Source organism: Sorex araneus, chromosome 2 (genome assembly GCF_027595985.1).
Source record: "Sorex araneus isolate mSorAra2 chromosome 2, mSorAra2.pri, whole genome shotgun sequence".
Taxonomy (NCBI): Eukaryota; Metazoa; Chordata; class Mammalia; order Eulipotyphla; family Soricidae; genus Sorex; species Sorex araneus.
The window spans coordinates 6,017,613-6,040,978 of record NC_073303.1 but is presented as its reverse complement, the minus strand read 5'-3'; the positions used below and the strand labels follow the sequence as shown (position 1 = coordinate 6,040,978).

At 40.7% G+C, this 23,366-nt stretch overlaps 1 protein-coding gene across 1 annotated transcript; it reads right to left on the bottom strand.

The window, feature by feature from the left end:
* Positions 1-4,711: 4,711 nt before the first annotated feature.
* On the bottom strand, positions 4,712-5,659 carry LOC129402452 (olfactory receptor 2W1-like). The gene has a single exon (XM_055129088.1). The coding sequence runs from the start codon at positions 5,657-5,659 to the stop codon at positions 4,712-4,714; it is 948 nt and encodes a 315-aa protein (XP_054985063.1).
* Between the last annotated feature and the right edge of the window lie 17,707 nt (positions 5,660-23,366).

Here is a 23,366-nt window from a genome sequence, read left to right as displayed (position 1 = left end):
GGCTTTCCCACTCTCGGCATTTTTCTTGCAATCATGGAGGTGCTCAACCAGTCGATCGTATTCCTCATCCATGTTATCAACGATGGCATCTTTTCACATTGCCACAATAGTGCCAAAGAGCTCCCAGTTGGTGGTCATTCCTGGAGTTCTCTTCTTAAGCTTACACTTTGCAGTCCTTTCTCCCCGCTCTGTGAAGCAGAATTTTGCATGAATGAGATGTTGGTTCCATCCTGTTTGGAATTTTGGGACAACAGCGACATCAGTCAGGCAAAACCTTCGGTTGAATAGGATGTGGTCAATTTCATTGTGGAACTGTCCACCGGGAGACACTCATGTCCAACGTTTAGATTCGGCCTTCTGGAACTGTGAGTTACCATGCATGGTCTTGGTCAACATGATGAACTCAGACAGTCTCTCACCTTGTTCTTTCCATTCGAGGCCATGGGACCCATTGTGGAGTTCTTTGGGCAACCTTCTCGATCCTATCTTGGCATTCAAATCACCAACAATGATATTGTACAAGGTGTGGTCTTCTTTATAGAACTTCTCCAGCTCCATGTAGAACTTCTCAATTTCTTCTTCATCGTAGTTGGATGTTGGTGCATAGACGATGAAGATAGAAACTGCCGGCAGTGAGTCACATCTATTCAAGCATAATTGTCCAATTCGGATTGTTAGGCATTCGAATGAATCAATGCTCATGGCCAAGTTCATGTTGACAAGGACACTGATGCTACCGACGCCTCTGTTGTCGTATGTTCTGAGGAAGAGTTCTTCTCCAGTGTCGAAAATAGTGTGAGGTGATTGATGCCTTCTCGTTTCAGTCAGACTAATGATGTCATACTTGATCTTCTGCACTTGCACCATCAGGTCTTCGATGGATGCTTCTGATACCAGTGTACGTGTGTTGAAAATACAGTCATTTTAGTCTTTCTTCATTTTGGAAGTCCCTGAGATTTTATCAGCCTCTCCTTGCTCATCCTTCTTAATGCTGCCATATTGAGGGCTCTTTCGGTGTCAGGCAAATGAGGCCCATTATTGTTACTGTTTTTGGCATATCGAATACGTCATGGGTAGCTTGCCAGGCTCTGCCATGTGGGCGGGGTATTCTGGTAGCTTGCCAGGCTCTCCGAGAGGGATGGAGGCTCTTAGGGCAGGCTTCAATCCCCCTTACAGATGTTCCCATGGTTCAGACCATATTTGAAGTCCATCAAATATGGTGCGGAAATTATGGAAAATGGGTATTAAGTGTCCAGAAAGTGGCCTGGAGCATGGCGGTGGCTGTGTAGTGGAGGTAGTAGAGATCTGCCGGTGAAGTATCTATCTGGATCCGGTAGGGTGGGGCTTCTGGGTTTGATCCCTGGAGCACTGGAGATTGGAGGAGGCCTACAGAGGATGTTGTTTCCGGTTTCATTGAGCCAGGAGTCCAAGTTCACAAAGTTCTCCTTTACCTGGTTCTGTGGGTCTTCACTCATGCATGAGGTTCAGCCCAAGTGTATGGAAAGCGGCCTGGAGCGTGGTGGTGGCTGGGTAGTGGAGGTAGTGGAGGTCTGCAAAAAGTATTCGCTACGCTGGCCTGTCCTTTGACAACTACAAGACCAAGATGACTGCCCTCCAACATCCTAATGGATCTAGCACATCTTCCAGAAGGGCAATGGAGAGGATAATTCACGACTTCTACTCAGATCTCTTTGACAGCCATGTCCACCTGCCCACATATCAAATTCCGCAGGATGGATATGTCATTCCTCCCTTCCGAAATCTGACATGCCATTTCATCAGTAAAGACGCATATAACATCTGGTTGAACAAGGTCAGACCTGAACACCTGAAGAATCTGCTGCCAGTACTTGTCAATACACTGGCTTGGCTCTTCACACACTACCTGTCTGAATGCAAGGTTCTGTCCCAATGGAAAACCAGCAGGACTGTTCTGTTGTACAAGAAGGGAGACATCCACGACATCAGCAACTATTGCCCAAACTGTCTGTTATTCGTTGTCTACAAGTCGTTCACTCGAGTCATCCTGAATAGAATAGGCAGAACACAGACAAAGGACAACCATGCAAGGAAGCCGGGTTCCAAAAAGGATTCAGCACAATCGACCATATCCACAGAGTGACCAAACTCATTGAAGTTTCGCGAGAGTTCAAGATGCCACTCTGTCTAACATTCATCGATTTAAAGAGGCCTTCAATTCTGTTGAGACTGAAGCTGTCATCAAAGCCCTAGCCAAACAGGCCGTTCAAAATCAGTACATCAAGATCCTCCGCAAGGTGTATTATGGATTCACCACCAGAATCTCACCATTCTCCAAGGAAGTGATCATTGAGGTAAACAGAGGGGTACAGCAGGGTGATACCATTTCACTGAAACTCTTCAGTGCCACCCTTGAGAACATCATGTGAAGATTGGAATGGGAAGGAATGGGAGTGAAGATAGATGGTTGGCAATTACACCACCTCCACTTCGCTGATGACATCGTTCTCATAACGCCAAACATTAGCCAAGCAGCACAAATGCTGGTCAACTTCGACCGTGAGTGTGGAAAGGTCAGACTGTAGCTGAATCTCAACAAAATGATGTTTATGAAAAATGAACTAGTCCCTGACATTCCATTTGCTCTCAATGGAAAGAACATCTCTGAATGCAGCAGCTATGTGTACCTGGGTCAAGAACTCAACATGAGGAATAACTTGGGGCCAGAACTATGCCTTCAAGAGTGTTGAAGAAGTGGTTAAGAGGATGAAGAACCTCTGGCTCCAGGCACATCTTTTTGAGTTCACCGTTCTTCCTGCACTAACATATGCCTCAGAGACCTGGGCCTTAAGAAAACAGATGAGAATGGTATTAGGGTATCCCAAAGAGGAATCGAAAGAGCCATGCCAGGAGTATCACATTTCACTCAAGTGAGAGAAGGAATCCGGAGTTCTGACCTCCTTCGACGATCAAGAATCAGGGACGCTGTCTCGTTTGCCAAGGCATCGAGAATCAGATGGGCCAGACATGTAATGCGATTCAGAGACAACCGCTAGACTAGAGCTGTTACTACTGGATTCCAAGAGACGCCAAAAGTCCGAGTGGCCACCCACCTACGAGATGGTCAGACTCCTTCGTCAAAACCCTGAATGAACGGTTTAAGGCTCTTCCTGTTCCTGAAGTGAGCAGATACCATTGAACTACACTAGTATGTGATAGGGACGAATGGAGACATTACTGGTGCCCACTCGAGCAAATCGAAGATCATCAGGATGACAAGTGATATAAGTGAAACCAGATTTATTTAGAGTGAGGTGCGTTTTTTTTTATGAATAGAGTCAAGACCTTATCCCCTACCAGATTTTGTCCCAATAGAAAGTTAGCTAATTGGTTATAGCATTGGAACCCCAAATTCCTGGGCTCAATATTGCACTCTATATCTTTTATATTTCCTGTGAGGAGGCATTGCTCTCTTCATGAGGGTGGTCCATTTCCATCTTACTCTTCCAACCTCCTAGGTTTTTTCCCCCCATTTGTCAGATCTAGGTACCCTCCACATTGGCTGTCTAGCAACAGGCAGAAGAGGGAGAAGGTGAGTCAGCAAGAAACTTGTCTTGGAGAAGATGCCATAGATCTCACACATACTGTTTCCTTAACATTGTGGAGGTGAGGGGTAATGTGTTTACAGCATGACAGCCTCAGACTCAGTCCCATGACAGCAGAGAGGGAAAAGTCTGGGGATAGGCAGCCTGTGTAGGACCAGGTGTACAAAAGGAACTTGTTTATCCAAGTGGTACGTTTGTGTGATAAAGTCATTGTCAAGCACCCTTCTTTATTTGTAGAGCATTTGATTGAAGTTCTTCCTCAGGAATTAGTATGCATACCTATGACGTACTTATCACATTTCTTTATTACATGTTGTTGATATGTACTTACTGAGAATCCCCACAAATAACTTGCCTTTCATTTATATGTCTGGGTCCCCATCCTTTACCATTTCTTAATAAAATTGTGCCTCGTGAAGTTATTGGTACATGGAAAAAGTCCAGGAGAAATAGTTTTTTTGGTTGTGATTGATTGCTATTTGATTTCAACCTATGTAAACAAAGAAACTCAAATTATTTAATACAAAATAGTATATTGTCTATTGTCATTTGCATAATGCAGCTTTAAACTCTGCCATCTAAAATGCAATTATAAGATGTTAAATAAACTTCTACCATGGATCAGACCTCCTGACCCTTATTTCTACTTGCCACAAATAGGGAGTGTGGGGAGTGTAGTTTGGACAGAGAAGGGACCACTATGACAGTGATATCTGAAAATGATCACTCTGGACAAGAACTGAGTGTTGAAAGGAGGTAAAAGGATATGTGATAACCTTTCCGTACCTGTACTGCAAACCATAATGCCTAGAAGGAGGGAGGGAGGAGGAAGGGGGGAGAGAGAGAGACAGAGAGAGAGACAGAGAGAGAGTGTCTTTTATAAAGGTAGGCTGGGAGGGGGTGACAGGAGGGAAACTGGGATACTGGGGATGTTGGTGGTGGGAAGTATGCACTGGTGAAGGGATGGTTGTTGGAACATTGTATGATTGAAACCCAATCATGAACAACTTTTCAAACTGTGTATCTCCTGGCAATTTAATAAAAAGGAATAAAAAATGTTAAATAACAGTATTTTCTGTGGCCAAGGCTGATGCTATGTCTATAACTCTCTCTGCATTTTGAATTTTCTATGTTTTGATTAACTTTACACTTTTAACACGCAACATTTTCCTTATTGCTTTCTTTACATCTTTGTTTCTTAAAGTGTAGATGAGAGGGTTAAGACTGGGTATAAGTATCACGTACACCAGAGCAATGAATTTCCTTTCATTTTGTAATGAGCTGTTCTGTGGCCTCAAGTACATAGACATGAGTGTTCCATAAAAGAGGGTCACCACGGTGAGGTGGGAGCCACAGGTGCTGAGGAGCTTCTGCCATCTTGTTGCTGACTTGATCCTCATGACAGCTCGAGTGATTGCACCATAGGAGATGAGAATTGCTATTAGTGGCACCAGAAGAAATAGCACGGAGAGAGCAAGGAAAACTGCCTCAAGTACTTTTGAATTGGTACACGCAGTCTTGATGAGATCTAGGATCTCACAGAAGAAATTATCCACCTCTTGGTGCCCACATCTTGGCAGCATCAAAGTCAAAGTGGAGATAACTGTGGCACAGCCAAGAGTAGTTAGCCAGGCAGCCAGCACCATCCTGTGGCAGAGCTGAGGGTGCATTATCACCATGTAGTGCAGAGGCTGGCACACAGCAGCATAGCGGTCATAGGCCATCACAGCCAAGAGCAGACACTCTGTGGCACCCAGGTCAACGGAGACTGTGGCTTGAACCAAACAGCCCACATATGTAATAGACCTCTTTGAGCTCCACAGATTTACCAGCGTCTGGGGGATAATGCTGTTGGTATAGCAGAGATCTAAGAAGGACAGATTGGAGAGGAAGAAGTACATGGGCGTGTGGAGCTGGGGGTCCAGGTGAGACACCAGGATGATCATTGTGTTTCCTACCAGAATCACAACATAGAAGATGAGGACAAGTACTGAGATGATGCGTTCCAGTTGGGGCCATCCAGAGAACCCCAGAAGGATGAAGTCCGTGGTGGAACTTCCATTGCTCATTTCCATTGCTCCTTATGTTAAGTTAAGAGAAAACCAGGTTAACAAAAATTTCCATCTGTCTTAAGTTAGAGTACAAATCTCCTAAGTTTGTCTTGAATACCACAAGTCATCCATCTGCATATTTACTTTTATTTGGGGTTTCAATTTTCATAGTTTTGTTGGTCAAAGCCCAAAGCCTCTCCATATTCAATCACACTCAGTATGGTTCTAAAAGTCTTGAATGCATTCACAGTGAATTGTTAACCATTGAAGAAGTCTAACATATCATGTGGCCTAGGTGACTAAATATTTTGATTAAGTATTCAATCCATAAATCAGTTTTCTAATTTTTCACATTGTACGGCCATATGTGTTTGGTTTTAAGCACACATGTGTTTGGTTTTAACATACTTGCATGTATTCTCTTATATATTACATTCTCTGTCCCTCCTGGAAAGCCTGGCAAGCTACTGAGAGTGTCCCACCCGCATGACAGAGCCTGGTAAGATCTCCGTGGTGTATTAGATATGCCAAAAACGGTAATAATAATGGGTCTCATTCCCCTGACCCTGAAAGAGCCTTCAATATGGCACCGTTGGGAAGGACGAGTAAGGAGAGACTGCTAAAAATCTCAGGGCTGGGATGAATGGAGAAGTTACTGGCACATGCTCAAGCAAATCAATGAACAACCAGGATGACAGTGATACAGTAATTCAGTGATACTTGCTTATTATGACTATCAGGAGAGGTTGCGTGACTGCAAATCTGGAATTCTAAAATTGTAAATTGTTGAGGTCCAGAGACATCTCTGTAGGGAACTAATACATTTTGAGATTCATTTGAGAGTCTCTGGATCAAGACCGTTGATGCCCTGAGATGGTGCTCAGGTCCCCACATTTATTTCTTAAAAAGTTATAAAACTAGCACACCTACCCACAAGTCATTATTATTCACCTTACTCATTATTTAATTCATCTTCACTCTGATAATATAATGAAGATCTAAACTGGAAAGCTTAAAAATGTTCTATAAAACTTTAAAAAATTCACACATATGTTAAAAATATTCCATAATGTATATTGAACTGATAAGTGTCAGAATAGGAGAATATAAAGCTTTGGTTCAAATGCTTATTAAATTTATTTTCACTTTTTGACCACTTAAGGTGGGCTAAGGGGGGCTGGAGAGACAGTACAGTGCATAGGGCTCTTGCCTTCTGGCCAACCCAGGTTCAATTCCCAGCACCCATATGATTCCTCAGCTCATCAGAAGAAAACCCTGAGCACCACCAAATGTGTGTGGCCCCCAAGCAAAACAAAAAAATGTGGGCTGAGGATAGGAATGGAAAGGCCATGGAATTTGAGGATTAAATTGGATCTCAGATGCCACAGATTCAGACTGTCCTGCACGGAGATCACTCCATAGAATGATCACACAACTACCACGTTCATAGCCCCAGTCACGGGGCTCAGCTGCACATGGAGGAACTTATTTCCCCTGGTCAGAGCCTCCCTCTTACTTTGTATGATGGAATCAAAGATGCTGCTTCTCGGCACCCGTGTATTGACTTTCGTTTTGGTGCACCATCGTTCTGAAAAGACACAAAGTACTGAATTACAGATTGCCTTACTTTAAAAATATTTTTATAAAATTAAAAAGAAATATGAGCACCTAGGGCTGGAGCGATAATACAATGGGTAGGGCGTTTGCCTTTCACGCGGCCGACGGGTTCCATCACTGGCATCCCATGGAGTTCCCCTAAGAACTGCCAGGAGTTAATTCCTGAGTGCAGAGCCAGGAGTTACCCCTGAGCATGGCTGGGTGTGACCCAAAAAGCAAAAAAAAAAAGCATCTCAAAAACACAAACTTAAAAAGAAAATGAAGGTGAATATTCATATTCGTGTAACAAATCCAACTTAAAAAAACTTTGACTATTGCCCGTCTGTTTGTAATCACTCTGTGTTTCCAAACCACCCTAATGCACATGTGTAGACACTATTGTTTAATGCAACTCATTAAATATGTCCACGTGTCTTTTAAGTTGCTGTTAATATTAGGATTGTTCATTAGACTCTTAGCTTGTTCTTCCCAGTCTAATTCGCAGGTCACTGTCACTGTTTTAGCACCATATAATCTTGATTATTATGCTTTTCTGCTTGTTTTTAATTTGTTTTTGTTTTTGGCCACACCTGGTAGTGGTGCTCAGGGCTAACTCTTGCCTCTGTGCTCAGGGATCACTCCTGGCAGGGCTGGGTGGGAGGGTAAGAGCATGGCAAATGCCTATCCACTCTCCTACTGCTCAGGCCCTTCCCTGGTTGTTAATCACTAGATATGGATTTTAAATGCTTTAGATTATTGAATTAAAATAAATGAACAAAACCATGGAACTCCAGGGATGCTGCTCTCAGAGAAGCGTGAATATATTTTAGCAATGGCTAGCAGGGTAATAGCAGGTAATGGCCTTACTGAGTTAATTTACTCTAGTGTCTCCTATGGCCACTGGGATTTGAAGTATTGCCACATCAGGAAGTGTTTGCATAACCTAATGTGACAAAGGCAAATAGAGGATTTAATGCATTTTAACTTTCCAATATTAGGTTAAAGCTTAGATCTCTCTCTCTCTCTCTCTCTCTCTTTCTCTCTCTGTATACATATTTTGTGTTGCTGGAAATTGAAACTAGGTTTCAAGATACAGCTGAACCATATCTCCGCTCCTTGGATTATAATTTTTGATAAATTTTTATTTTAATTTAAAGTGAATATGACAATATAGCAAAATAGAGCATCTGACAAAGAAATAGCAAAGTTATTAAGATACTGGTATCAGAGCTTTTAGTTGAAGCACATTTAAAAATTTTAAGGTTAAACTACAATTTTTAATAGCAGCATAATTTTACAGATTACAGTTTCAGTGATGCTTAAGACAAATGGACTAAGCACATTTGATTGTAATTTGAATACCTATGATGATAATGACAGAAAAATTGAAAAATATTAATAATTGTGTGACATCTTGGATATTTCCTCAGTGCCCAGGTTTATATTGTTGTAATCACACACTTAGTCAAAGAGAAAATTATTTTAAAATAGCTAACGTCCCTGAGTTTAAATAAGTAAGACTGTTGTGACTCTATTAATCAGAATGAAGCGTTTCCTCATTGCACAAATATGAACGAGACAATTGAGATTTCTCAGCTAAGAACTCTGAGTCTAATGCCACCTGCTTTTTAAAGCATGGTTATGAAGAAGATTAAATGATGCAAAAATGCGATGTACCTCTCTCTGATAGAGAACAGTCGGCAAACAAAAATTCCACAAACTGCTCTTGTTGAAATTTAATATAATACTCATCCCTGAGATAACACTGGCATGTTGTTAATTATTTGTAACACACATGCGTTCCTTTTGTTTCTATGCTAAGATCTATCAATGTAGAATTTGCTTTGACTCTGTCTTTTCTGTGAAATGGTGTAGAAAGCTTACCTGAAGAGGAAGATAAATGAAATCATCATGTTTTTGTGAGGAAGGGAGGAGCTGTCATACTCTTGTGCCACAAATGTATGCCTGTTTCCATTAGGATGATCCTTCTCTGCACTGGTAGTTCAGAAGAGTTCTTGACCCAAAACAGTCACATCTGAGAAATATATTGGGTTAGCTACTAGTTTTTCATACCAATATTAGTTACATGTGATTGTTTAATATGTTTAATATGCACGATGAAGCAAAGCTGTGAGACTGGTAGAGTTGATGAATTTAGGTAAGTATATTTCACCCGAGTCTCACAGGTGCATGGCACCTATTCTACCTCTGAGCTACATCCTTGGCCTAAGATATTATTTTAAGGTGCTCTTACTAGGCACATTATAGGTTGATTTATGAATATGAATAAATAAGTAAAGAGATTACTATGTTGATCTCTATGTACTGGAAGAATTATCACTTGTGGTGGGGAAGTATTTAAAACAATGCTAAAGGCTACTTGTGTTGAAGTGATTTAGTCCTTAGGGATTGGTGTTCACAGAGGTGATTAAGAGATCTATTGTCTAGCAGCAGAATATTATCCAAAATGCAATTTTACGGAAATTTCCCTTAGGTACCAGGTTTCATGTTTTCAGTTTCTTTTATGAAAATTTTTATCAGATAGATGTATCTATATTTAAAATAGGAACAAGTGTTTAAAATATGATATAAATGTTTTACATATTATACAAATAATATAACATAAGTGCTTTAAATATAAAAATGTTTTGGAGATCAAAAATAAATGTGACTCAATACTAAAAAATTAGCACATTTAATTTCAATTTGGTTAATTCAAGGATTTCAGCTGGACATGATGGGCAGTTATCTAGGCATATTCATAGGAAAGAGGATATTGGATTAAAATTATGGAATAATGATGATTCTAGGTTCATAAGCCATTTCTCTTTTATACCATAATGTTATGAACACCTTGAATTTATATTAAGTTCTGTAGGGAAAATTTACCACAGTTTAGGTTTATCAATATATTTTTCTACTCTTTTTCCTCCTGCCAAAACGAACCACTTTGTCTTTGTCATAAATTGTTTTGGGACATAATTTCTATATTAACACACATATATACACAACATGAATGTCTAATTAGTATACATTTAAAACCCATATGTTTTGGGGGGCCACACTGGTGGTGGTTAGGGCTGACTCCTGCATCTGTGCTCAGTGATCACTCCTGGAGGGCTGTGGGGGACTCTACAGGGTGCTGGGGATCAAGCTGGGTCAGTTGCATGCAGAACATGCAGAATATATATATATATATTCTGTTCAATGAAAAGTCAAGATTTTTTTCCATGCAAACAATATTTTACCCTCTGATGTAGTTCTCTTTCCAAATCCTTACACTATCTCAAAGTTTATATTGTCTTTACTTACATTTGTTTATTTATTTTTGATTAAAAATTCTTTTTAATTAAATCACAGTGAGATATACAGTTACAGGGTTGTTCATGATTTGGCTTCAGTCATATAATGTTCCATCACCTGTCCCTTCACCAGTGTGCATTTCCCACCACTACCGTCTGCAGTTTCCTTTCCACATTACCCCCCACCCCCGCCACACACACCTGCCTCTTTGACAGGCACTTTTATTCTCTCTCTCTCTGTATCTTTCTCTTTATCTCTCTCTCTCTCTCTCCTTTTGGACATTATGGTTTGCAATACACATTTTGAAAGTTTATCATGTATATCTCTTTATCCCCTTCAAAACTCAGTTCTTGTCCAGAGTGATCATTTCCAGCTATCATTGTCAGTAGTCCCTTCTCTATCCTAACTGCCCCTTGTTCCCCCTGCCCGCCCCCACAGATACTTGTGGCAAGCTTCCAACTATTGACAAGTCTTCCCGACCCCTGTTTACCTGGCCTTGGATATTAGTTTTATACAGTTTTTAAAATTTATTATTTATTTATTAACTTTTTTATTGAATCTCTGTGATCATGATTGTATTCAAAATCATGTATACAAAACTGATCATGATTGGATTCCAGTCATACAGTATTCCAACACCCATCCCTCTTCCAGTATACATTTCCCAGCACCATTGTCCCCAGGTTCCTTCCCATCACCCCCACCTCAACTCCCTGCCTGCTTCTATGGAAGGAGCTTTTCTTCTCTCTCTCTGTCTCTGTATTTCTATCTCTGTCTCTCTGTCTCTGTCTGTCTCTCTTATTTATTTATTTATTTGTGAATCACCGTGAGGTACAGTTACAGGCTTACAAATTTTCGTGCTTGCGATTCAGTCATACAATGATAGAGTACCCATCCCTCCACCAGTGCTCATTTTTCACCACCAATGGTCCCAGCATCTCTCCCACCACCCCCATCTCATCCCCACCACCCCGCCCCGCTTCTGTGGTAGGGCATTCCCTTTTGCTTCCTCTCTCCTTTGGGTGTTGTGATTTGCAATAGAGGTATCGAGTGGCCATCATGTTCGATCTATGGTCTACTTGTGGCACGCATCTTTCAGCCCGAATGGGGTCCTCCCAACATCCTTTACTTGGTGTTCCCTTCTCTATTTGAGCTGTCTTTTCCTTCAGCATGTGAGTCCGGTTTCCAAGTCGTGGAGCAGACCTCGTGGTCCTTATCTCTACTATGCTTGGGTGTTAGTCTCCCATTTCGTTACTTTATATTCCACAGATGAGTGCGATCTTTCTATGCTTGTCCCTCTCTTTCTGACTCATTTCACTTAACACGATACTTTCCATGTTGATGCACTTATATGCAAATTTCATCCTCTCTTTCCCCTTTTGGGCATTGTGGCTTGCAATATTGATACTGAAAGGTTATCAAGAATATCCCTTTACCTACTTTTAATCTTCAGATTTTGTTCAGCTTGATCATTCCCAGCTATTATTGTCATGGCAGTCTGTTCTCTATCTTAACTATCCTCAGCCCCACACACATTGTGGTTAGTTCCAACCATTGACTAGTGTTCCTAACCTCTGTTTTCCCTGGCCATGTATATTATTCTTCTACTATATACATATATTCACATATATAGAAGAATATACACATATATTCTTTTACTATGTACATATATTTTTATATACCACAATGAATGCAGTTATTCTATATCTTTCCCTTTCCTTTCTGATTCATTTCACTCAGCATGATACTCTCCATGTCCATCCAATTATACGCAAATTTCATGACTACATTTTCCAATAGCTGAATAGTTTTCCATTGTGTAGATGTACCACAGTTTCTTTATCCAGTCATCTATTCTTGGGCACTCGGGTTGTTTCTAGATTCTGGTTATGTGAGTAGTGATGCAATGAACATAGAAGTGCAGATGGCATTTCTACTGTGTGTTTTTGGGCCCCCAGGGTGTATTCTCAGAAGTGGTATTGCTGGGTCAACTGGGAGATCAATTACTAAATTTTTGAGGAATGTCCATACTGTTTTCCAAAAAGGCTGAACTAGTTGGCATTCCCACCAATATTGAATGAGAGTTCCATTATCCCCACATCCACACCAGCACTATTGTTCTTGTTCTTTTGAATGTGTGCCAGTTTCTGTGGAGTGAGATAATATCTAATTGTTGTTTTGATTTGATTCTTCCGATGATTAGTGATGAAGAACATTTTTTCATGTGCCTTTTGTCCAACTGAATTTCTTCTTTGAGGAAGTTTCTGTTCATTTCTTCTCTCCAGTTATTGATGGGGTTAGATGATTTTTCTTGTAAAGTTCTACTAGTGCCTTATATATTTTTGATATTAACCCCTTATCAGATGGGTTGGATGAATAATTTTTCCCATTCCGTGGACTCTCTGTGTATTTTGGTCACTGTTTCTTTTGAGGTGCACAACCTTCGTAGTTTACTGTAGTCCCATTTGTTTATCTTTGCTTCCACTTGCTTGGTCAGTGGTATTTCATCTTTGAAGATGTGTTTTGCTTCAATGTCATGGGGTGTTTTGCCTACATTTTTATCCACGTAGGTCTGATGTTGAGGTTTTTTGATCCATTTTAATTTTTTTTTTTTTTTTACTTTTTGGGTCACACCCGGTGATGCTCAGGGGTTAGGAATTACTCCTGGCAGTGCTCAGAGAACCATATGGGATGCTGGGAATTGAACCCAGGTTGGCCATGTGCAAGGCAAACGCCTATCAGCTGTACTATGGCTCCAGACCCTTGATCTTTTTTTTTGATACGTAATGTTAGAGGTCTGAGTTCATTACTCCTATTGAATATAGTACTGAAAGTACCTGCCATAACAGGCAAAAATATGTCTATAAAGGGCATCTGGGGGGCTGGAGCGATAGCACAGCGGGTAGGGCATTTGCCTTTCATGTGGCTGACGAGGGTTCGATTCCCAGCATCCCACATGGCTACATGGTCCCCGGAGCACCGCCAGGAGTAATTCCTGAGTGCAGAGCCAGCAGTAAACCCTGTGAATCGCTGGGTGTGACAAAAAAACCCCAGAAAATAAAGGGCATCTGGGTAGAAAAGGAAGAAGTCAAGCTTTCACTATTTGCAGATGACATGATACTATACTTAAAAAATCCTAAAGAGGTTCTGGTGAGCAACGCGGCTGGAGAATGCTCCGGACCCGAAACCGGACCAGCAACACTGGGGATCCAGAGGGAGGAGGTGCAGCCACCACACCTTCTCCAGATGGAGCCCTGGTGACACTGAGCAGCAACTAACACAGCTCCGGGATGCGGGACTGGGACACATCCGAATCGCGCGGCCGCTAACGTGGCCGCACGACCTTTTCTAAAAACTGAAAACATACAATCTTTTAATGGAAGACTAATTATCAGATGCTTCCTTAGTAGGGCTGTCTTTCTTGGGGGGAAACTCCAACAACAATAGTGAGTTTTGTGTTGAAATATGGAACGTAATCAAGGTAAAGAGAAAATGAAGTGAAATTCATCAGTTATACATTTGGGGGTGGGGGGCAGGACCGGGGGTATACTGGGGATTTTGGTGGTGGAATATGGGCACTTGTGAATGGATGGTGTTTGAATATTGTATAACTGAGACATAAACCTGAGAACTTTGTAACTTTCCACATGGTGATAAAATAAGAATTAAAAATAAATCCTAAAGACACTACTAAAAGCTCCTAGAAACAATAGATTCGCATAGTAAAGTGGCAGATTACAAAATCAATACACAAAAGTTCATGGCTTTCCTATATGCAAATAATAAAAGAGAAGAAAAGAGACTTAAAAAAATTTCGTTCATGATTATGCTTCAGAAAGTCAAGTACGTTGGAATCAGGTTAACTAAAGAGAGGAATGACCTATATAAAGAAAACTACAAAACACTACTTCAAGATAAAAGAGGACACTAGGAAGTCAGAGACACATCCCCTGCTCATGGATAGAAAGAATTAACATTGTAAAAATATCAATACTCCCCAAAGCATTATACAGATTCAATGCAGTCTCTATAAGAATACTCATGATGTTTTTCAAAGAAATAGACCAAACACTCTTAAATTCAAATGGAACAATTAACCCCATGAATAGCTAAGGCAATCCTTGGGAAAAGAAGAGGGGTGACATCACCTTCTCCAACTTCAAACTGTACTACAAAGCGATAATAATTAAAACAGCATGGTATTGGAATAAAGGCAACCCACAGATCAATGAAATAGAGTTGAATATCCTGACATAAACCCTCAAATATATGATCATTTAATCTTTGATAAAGGAGCAAGAAATATAAAATGAAACAAAGAAAGCCCCTTCAACAAATGGTGCTGGGAAACCTGGGCAGCTACATGTATTTATGTCACTTGTATCACTTGTCATCCCGTTGCTCATCAATTTGCTCGAGTGGGCACCAGTAACGTCTCCATTCATCCATCCCTGTTGCATGCTAGTGTAACCCAATGGTGTCTGCTCGATCCAGGAACACGAAGAGCCTCAAACCGTTTGGTCAGGGTCTTGACGAAGAAGTCTGACCATCTCGTAGGTGGGCGACCAGGTGTTCTTTTGACATCCCATGGAATCCAGCTGGTACCAGCTCTAGTGTAGCAGTCATCTCCGTATCGCATTATGTCACCAGCCATCTTATTTTCGACACCTTGGCAAATGAGACAGCGTCCCTGATGCTCGATTGTAGATATAGTTTGGAAGTCCAGATTCCTTTTCTCACTTGAGTGAAATGTGATAATCCAAGCACAGCTCTTTCGATTCCTCTTTGGGAGACCCAAATAACGTTCTTATCCTGTTTTCTACTTATTTTTATTTTGGAGGGGTGGCATCCAGTGGTACTCAGAGGCTATTCCTGGCTCAGTCCTGATGGATCTATCACATCTTCCACAAAGGCAATGGAGAGGATTATTCACAACTTCTACTCAAATCTCGTTGACAGCCATGTCTACCTGCCCACATACCAAATTCCACAGGATGGATATGTTGTTCCCAACATCCTCCCTTCTGAAATCTGACACGCCATTTCATTGGTAAAGATGTGTACAGCACCCGGTCCAGACAAGGTCAGACCTGAACATCTGAAGAATCTGCCGCCAGTACTCATCAATACACTGGCTTGAATCTTCACACGCTACCTGTCTGAATACAAGGTTCTGTCCAGTGGTAAACCAGCAGGACCGTTCTGTTGTACAAGAAGGGAGACATCCATGACATTGGCAACTATCGCTCAATCGGCCTGCTGTCTGTCGTCTACAAGTTGTTCTCTCGTGTCATCCTGAATAGAATAGGCAGAACACTAGATGAAGAAAACCATGCAAGCGAACCGGATTTCTAAAAGGATTCAGCACGATAGACCATATCCACACGGTGACCAATCTGATAGAAGTTTCGCGAGAGTTCAAGATGCCGCTCTGTTTAACCATTCATTGACTTAAAGAAGGCCTTTGATTCTATTGAGACTGAAGCAGTCATCGAAGCCCTAGCCATACAGGGTGTTCAAACCCAGTACATCAAAATCCTCCACTAGCTGTACTGCATATTCACCACCAAGATGTCACCATTCTACAAAGATATGATCACTGGCGTAAAGAGAGGGGTTCAGCAAAGCGATACCATTTCACCGAAACTCTTCATTGCCACCCTAGAGAACATCATGCGATGATTGGAATGGGAAGGAATGGGAGTGAAGATAGACAGTCGGCAACTACACCGCCTCCACTTCACTGATGACATCATTCTCATAACACCAAACATTAGCCAAGCGGCACAAATGCTGGCCGACTTTGACTGTGAGTGTGGAAAGGTCGGACTGCAACTGAACCTCAACAAGACAATGCTCATGAAAAATGAACTAGTCCCTGACACTCCATTTGCTCTCAATGGAACGAACATCTTCGAATACAGAAGCTATGCTTACCTGGGTCGAGAACTCAACATGAGGAATGACTTGGTGCCAGAACTGCACAGGAGGAAGAGAGCAGTGTGGAACGCCTTCAATAGCATCGAAGAAGTGGCTAAGAGGACGAAGGTCTCTGACTCCAGGCACATCTTTCCGATTCCACCGTTCTTCCTGCACTAACTATGCCTCAGAGACCTGGGCCCTACGCAAACAGGATGAGAACACTATTCGGTTATCCCAAAGAGGAATCAAAATATCTATGCTAGGAGTATCATGTCTCTTGACTCAAGTGAGAGAAGGAATCTGGAGTTCTGACCACCATTGATGGTCAAGAATAAGGGACACTGTCTCATTTGCCAAGACATCAAAAATCAGATGGGCCGCACATGTAATGTGATTCAGAGAACCGCTGGACTAGAGCTGTTACTGACTGGATTCCATGGGACGTCAAAAGACCGTGTCACCGCCCACCAATGATATGGTCAGACTTCTTCGTCGAAACTCTGAATCGCCGGGTCTGACTCAAAAAGCAAAAGAAACCCCAAAAAACAAACAACCGAAACCCTGAATGAATGGCTTGAGGCTCTTCCTGTTCCTGGAGCAGCAGATTTCATTGGGCGCCACTAGCACTTGACAGGGAAAAATGGAGACATTACTGGTGCCTGCTTGAGCAAATCAAAGATGAACGGAAAAGACAAGTGATACTATTTTCCACATTAGTTTAAGCTTTGTCTTTTTATCAAAAAAATGGGGGAAGAGGTGAACAGAAACTTTCTCGAAGAAGACATATAGACGGCCAAAAAAATATAAAAAATGCTCTGCATTACTTCTCACCAGGGAAATGCAGATAAAAACAACAATGAATGTTATCTAACCCCAGAGATACTGGTGTATATCAAAGGAGCAAAAACAACCAGTATTGGCATAGATGGAGGAAAGAGGACACTCATATACTGCTGGTGGGAAGATTGACTGTTCCAGCCTTTTTGGAAAAACAATATGGAGACTCTTCAAAAAAAATCAAAACAACCTACAAATTGAGTGCCTATAGGACCCAGAAATTACCCTCCTTGAGCTCTGTTCTAAGGACAAAAAAAAAAACTCCGCTCAGATTAGACATTGGCATTTCTGTGTTCATTGCAATACTATTCACAATAGCCCCAATCTGGAAACAATTCAAGTGTTCCCAAACAGATTATTAGATACATAAACCACAATGTAATCACTGTATCACTGTCATCCTGTTCGTTGTTTACCGATTTGCTTGAGCAGTAATGTGAGACTTGTTGTTACTGTTTTTGGCATATCGAATACTCTTGGTAGCTTGCTGGGCTCTCTGAGAGGGATGGCAGAATCAAATCCGAGTTGGCTGCATGCAAGGCAAATGCCCTACCAGCTGTGCTATCGCTCCAGCCCACAATGCAATACTACTTAGATATTAAAAAAAATGATGAAATTATGCAATTTGCTGCTACATGGATGGATTTAAGAATATCATGCTGAGTGAAGATACTGAGGAGTGGTGCAGACACAGAATGATCTCTCTGATATTCAGGATATTAAGAAACATAGTAGAAGATTAACAAGTACGGAAAAGACAGTAGAAACTGAGAACTCATTTTCAGTAGGAAGCTTCCGGAGTGGGGAAGGTAGGGCAATACAATGGGGAGCACAGGAAGGGTATTCAGCCCACCCACCTCCCGAGGATACCCTGGAGTTTTCAGTCACGGGGCCTGTGTTTCCATACATTTCATCTGTCTGTTGTGCATCTCCTTGGAGTCTGGAATTGGTAGAGCAAATCCTTCGGGTGAGTGGACATGGTGGCAGCTGTGGGAAATGGGCCTCACCTGCAACAGTTGATCCTAATATCACCTACATCTTAGTTTGGTGGTGAGGAGATGAAATGATGTGTGAAAGAAAATATTAAGTATCATCTTTGCACTTAGAGAACATGAACCTACAACATCATTAATTGCTCTTGTTGAAATTTAATATGAAACATATAATTTCAGGAGACATAACACATTGGCAATTATTTATTATTTATTTGTTTTTGGGATAGACCCAACAGTGCTCAGGGATTGCTCATGGTTCCTGGGTCACTCTTGGAGGGCTCAGAGGACCTTATGGGGTGCCAGATATCCAACGCAGGTTGGCCACGTGAAGGCAGTGCTCCACCTGCTGTACTATCTCTCTGGTTCATTAGTTGTTTCACTACTCTGTCTTTTTCTCATGAGATGTCAGAAAATACTTATCAGAAGACAAAACTCACAAATTAATTTCATTCTCGTAGGGAAGAAATATTAGCTCTCGTGTTGCCCAAAAGTATTTATATTTTCATTATGATGACCTGTCATTTTATTCAGAATTCAGAAAACTTCTTGCTTTGGAAATTTTGAATCAGAAATAATGGATCAGCCACCAGTTTCTCCCACTAATACCGCAAGCACATTCACATACGACTGCCAAGACTGAACTAAGATTTGATAGAAGCTTCAATGTAACATAGGTAATAGAGGAAAATGAAGTTGGGACTGGTGGGAGAGTTGATGCATCTGGATAGTTATTACAATTTTGATTGGATATTTGTAGTTTATAAAATTTGCTTGAAGACACATTTATAGGTATGTTTCTGTAATTAAACAACAGAAGTACCATACTAATCTCTGTATGTTGTAAGAATCATGATCACGAAGCAGGGAAATATTCATGTAAAATTATAAAGACTATAGTGTAATATCACTTAAGCTTTGGGAACTAGTTCCCACAGGAGTTATTATGAGAACCAGGTCTACTGTCAGAGTCTTATCTAAATAGCAATTTAAAGAAAAGTTCCCTTAAGACATTTGTCTTATGTTTTTTTCCTCTCATATGGGAATAAGTTTCTCATATGGGAATTAATTGAAGAAAAATTTATTTATAGTTTAAACTTACTAATAAAGATTACAAATATGTTATTCAAACCTATAAATATTGACCTTTAATTATAATTTGGTTAAGTCACTGCCTATGATATCAAGAAGTTGGAGCAAATAGGCAATATCTAAATGTTTTGTCCATAGGAGAGAAAGTATTTTGTTAGAATTATGAAATAATTCTAAGTTCATAATTAATATCTTTGTTGCCCAATTTGAAAGTATTAAAAATCATGCATGAACCCCTTGAGCCACAATCTGGTAACGAACTGGATATTTAATAATAACCAGGATCTACCATTGTGCTTTCCCACTCCCGTTTATTCTGCTTATGCCCCCGGGAAATCATGATACTAAGTTTTGTGTACACTGCACACTCTTTTCAGGTGTAATTTCTATACCAACACTCTCACATAACACATGAACGCCTCAACAGCCTGCATTTTAATGAGTGGCTTGGGACGTTTCCTTTCCTTTCCATTTTCTATTTTGGCCTCCATGTGATGCTCAGGAATCTCAGGGTCCCTCTTGATGACAATTTTAGGCTCATTTTAGGTTCAGAGGATGTTGCTGTTGAGCCTGGCATGCCAGGGATGACCAGGACCACCCAGGACACCAAATGTGCCAAGGTTCCAGAGCCACACCTATTGGTGCTCAGAGACCACGGTGCCACTATTGAACTGTGTTGGCCACATGCAAGGCATGTTTGTTCTCCAATCCCCCAGTCGACATTCTCTAATTCACATGATGCATTTTATTTTATTTTATTTTTTTGCTTTTTGGGTCACACCCAGCGATGCTCAGGGGTTACTCCTGGCTTTGCACTCAGGAATTACTCCTGGCGGTGCTTGGGGGACCATATGGGATGCCGGGGATCAAACCCGGGTCGGTCGGCTGCGTGCAAGGCAAACGCCCTACCTGCTGTGCATGATGCATTTTTAAAGAAAATGATTTTGTGTTGTTGTGATTTTCTTTTGAAGAAATATAAAATTCAGTATTTTTTCCCATCGATTCATTGATCTTCATGAAAAAAGACTCTAAAAATGGTAGTCAGGATGCCAGAGAGATAATACAAAGGTTTAGGTGATTGCCTTGCACATGGTCAACTCCTGCTTGATTCCCTGCTCTAGTATGAGGCTCAATCACTGATAGGATGATCCCTGCACAAAGAGCCAGGAGGAAGCCATGAGCATAGGCAGGTGTGATCCTGCATCCACACCCCCAAATTTTAACTGAGATATGAGAACTACAGGAGTGTTAGTATTTATGCTTTTGGTGCACAAAATTACTTCACTTATGCCACCCTTTCATTCAGCGTCATATTTGCTGACTACTTCTTTTGGTTCATAAGAAAAAAGGTTCATATTTTATATTTGTCACTTAGAAAAACAATGTGAGTAATCAATAACATTCCCCTCGACTATTCCAAAACTCCTCTTAAAAACACCCCTTAAAAGTCCTGTATTACTCTGATACCAAAATCAGACAAGAGACTATTAAGAAAAGGGTTAATAATGACAAAGCAATTAATTTAATGAAGAATATTAATGAGAAATATCTGTTTTCCAGATATCAAGATTTATAATAAATATATGATAATTAACACAGGATGGTTGGTATAAGAAAATTCAAATTGACCAATGGATTGAGATATAATACACAGAAGCATGTCAGAATCCTCACAAGTATAAGTACACAGGACTTTAATATATTTGGGAGGTATTATTGCATCACTGGAAAAAGAAAAGTTATTGCAAGATATTAAGTGAGAATTTGAGATACCATATCAAAAAATAAATTTATCCCCACTCTCCAATTTAACTGTTAGAGAAAATAAATTATTTCAGATGACTGAAATTAGAATTTGAAGAACTTTGGCATAAATTATAAATAGCTTTCTGATTTTGTATAAATAGGGAATTTTTAAAGGAGGTTAAAAATAAGAACTTCATGTTTAAATTAGAAAAGTAAGATTATCAAAAAATAAGCTTATGAAGTAAAATGCTAAGCAACAAATAGAAAAATTATTTGCTAGGATGTAACCTATATGCTTAAGCACTTCTACCTTGTTGGATAACAATGTACACAATCAATAGCATCACTAAAATAACATATAAAAGTAAACAAATCCTATTAACAACATTCTTATAACTAACACAATATTCTGCATCATACTCTCACCTCTAGCTGACTGTTGCCTCAACCCAGGTGCTCTTAATGTGCCATGTCTTAAGTGTCCAGTGAGCTTTTCAGTCTGAGCTCAAGATTATCTGGTCCACCTGATGTGAGGTTGACAGAGGAGAGCAGGGGCTCACCCGGTCTTCTTCTGACAGGTTGGAGACCAGTTGGACAGTGTCCATCCAAGTCTCTGGCGTGTTGGGACATCAAGAGGAGATCCAGAGGTTCATGCCAGTTGCAAGTAAGTTGGAGACAGGGAGAAGATGCGTCTGAGTCTGCCAGGGTCTATCAGAAACCTGTCATTTAAAGGACCACTGACCAATCAATTTGGAGTGTCTCAGTCAAATTGGTCAGTCAGAGTTTAAGGTGGGAAGCATCTGTGCCACTAGATAATCAGATGTTTCAGCTTGGGGTCTGTGTCTAGTTCTCAGTGGCTTTGTAAGAAATTCACTAGCTAACTCTCCTCCTCCTCCTCCTCCTCCTCCTCCTCCTCCTCCTCCTCCTCCTCCTCCTCCTCATCATCATCATCATCATCATCATCATCATCATCATCATCATCATCATCCCGTTGATTGTCAAATTTCTCGAGTGGTCTAAGTAACGTCTCCATTCATCCTAGCCCTGAGATTTTAGAAGCGTTTCTTTACTCGTCCTTTCCAATGGTGCAGCATTGGAGGCTCTTTCAGGGTCAGGAGAATGGGACCCAGCATTGTTACTGGTTTTGACATATGAATATGCCATGGGGAGTTTGCGTAGCTGTCCCATGTGCGCAGGAAACTCAGTAGCTTTCCAGGTTCTCCCAGAGGGAAAACTAGGCTATAAGATGTGGCCCAGCTGCAAAGCGGCCACATGCTTCTGGGAGCTTGATTTTATAGTCTCTGGATGTTGTCCAAGCTAACTATATCACACACAAAATGGTGTAACTTTTGTTCACACAGAATGAAGTGTCTTCTGTTCATAACACTACCTGAGTTTAAATATGTTATTGGTCCAGCTTTTATTACTAATGTAGATGACTGTAAATGTCTCTTCCAGGTATTTGATTAAAATTACTATGAATAACCATACCTCTATATTTATGAGTAATTTCATTGTCACCCAATTTTCAAGAAGTTAAAAATATTAACTTGAGCTCTTTAGAGTCTACCACTCAACCTAGAATGGAAAACTTACTAAGAGCTGAGAGTTACGCATAAGCTTTACATTCTCTTTCCTGCTGATCCCCCAAAGAAATAATGATTTTGAATTTTCATCACACAGTTTACTTAGATATAATTTATATGCCAATATTCTCACATACATATATGAATGACTGTCACTGTCACTGTCATCCCATTGCTCATCGATTTGCTCGAGTGGGCACCAGTAAAATCTCCATCGTGAGACTTGTTGTTACTGTTTTTGGCATATCAAATACGCCACGGGTAGCTTGACAGGCTCTGCAGTGTGGGCGCGATACTCTTGGTAGTATCGGATTGCTGAGCAATCCGAGAGCGGAGGAGGAATCAAACCTGGTTCAGCTGCATGCAAGGCAAACACCCTACTTGCTGTACTAATAGTATTTATTTAAAAGTTTTTTCTTCAGTTTAGAAAAGAAATGTTATAATGTAGAAAGATAATACTTTTTGTTGATCTTAGAAAGGGAAATAATGTGATTTTATTTAATAGTAAGTCTTCCTACTAACCTTGATATTTGTTACCTAAATTATTCAACATATTTTATACAGGTGCTGTTCTTTTATTTCTGATTTATAATATTCCATCACGTTAAACGAGAAGGCAGCAAATAGGAAAATGCCCCTCCCCCCTGCCTATGGCTG

Bases quoted from the DNA above. Each gene is read 5' to 3' on its own strand.
- LOC129402452 (XM_055129088.1), bottom strand. From the start codon at position 5,659: ATGGAAATGAGCAATGGAAGTTCCACCACGGACTTCATCCTTCTGGGG.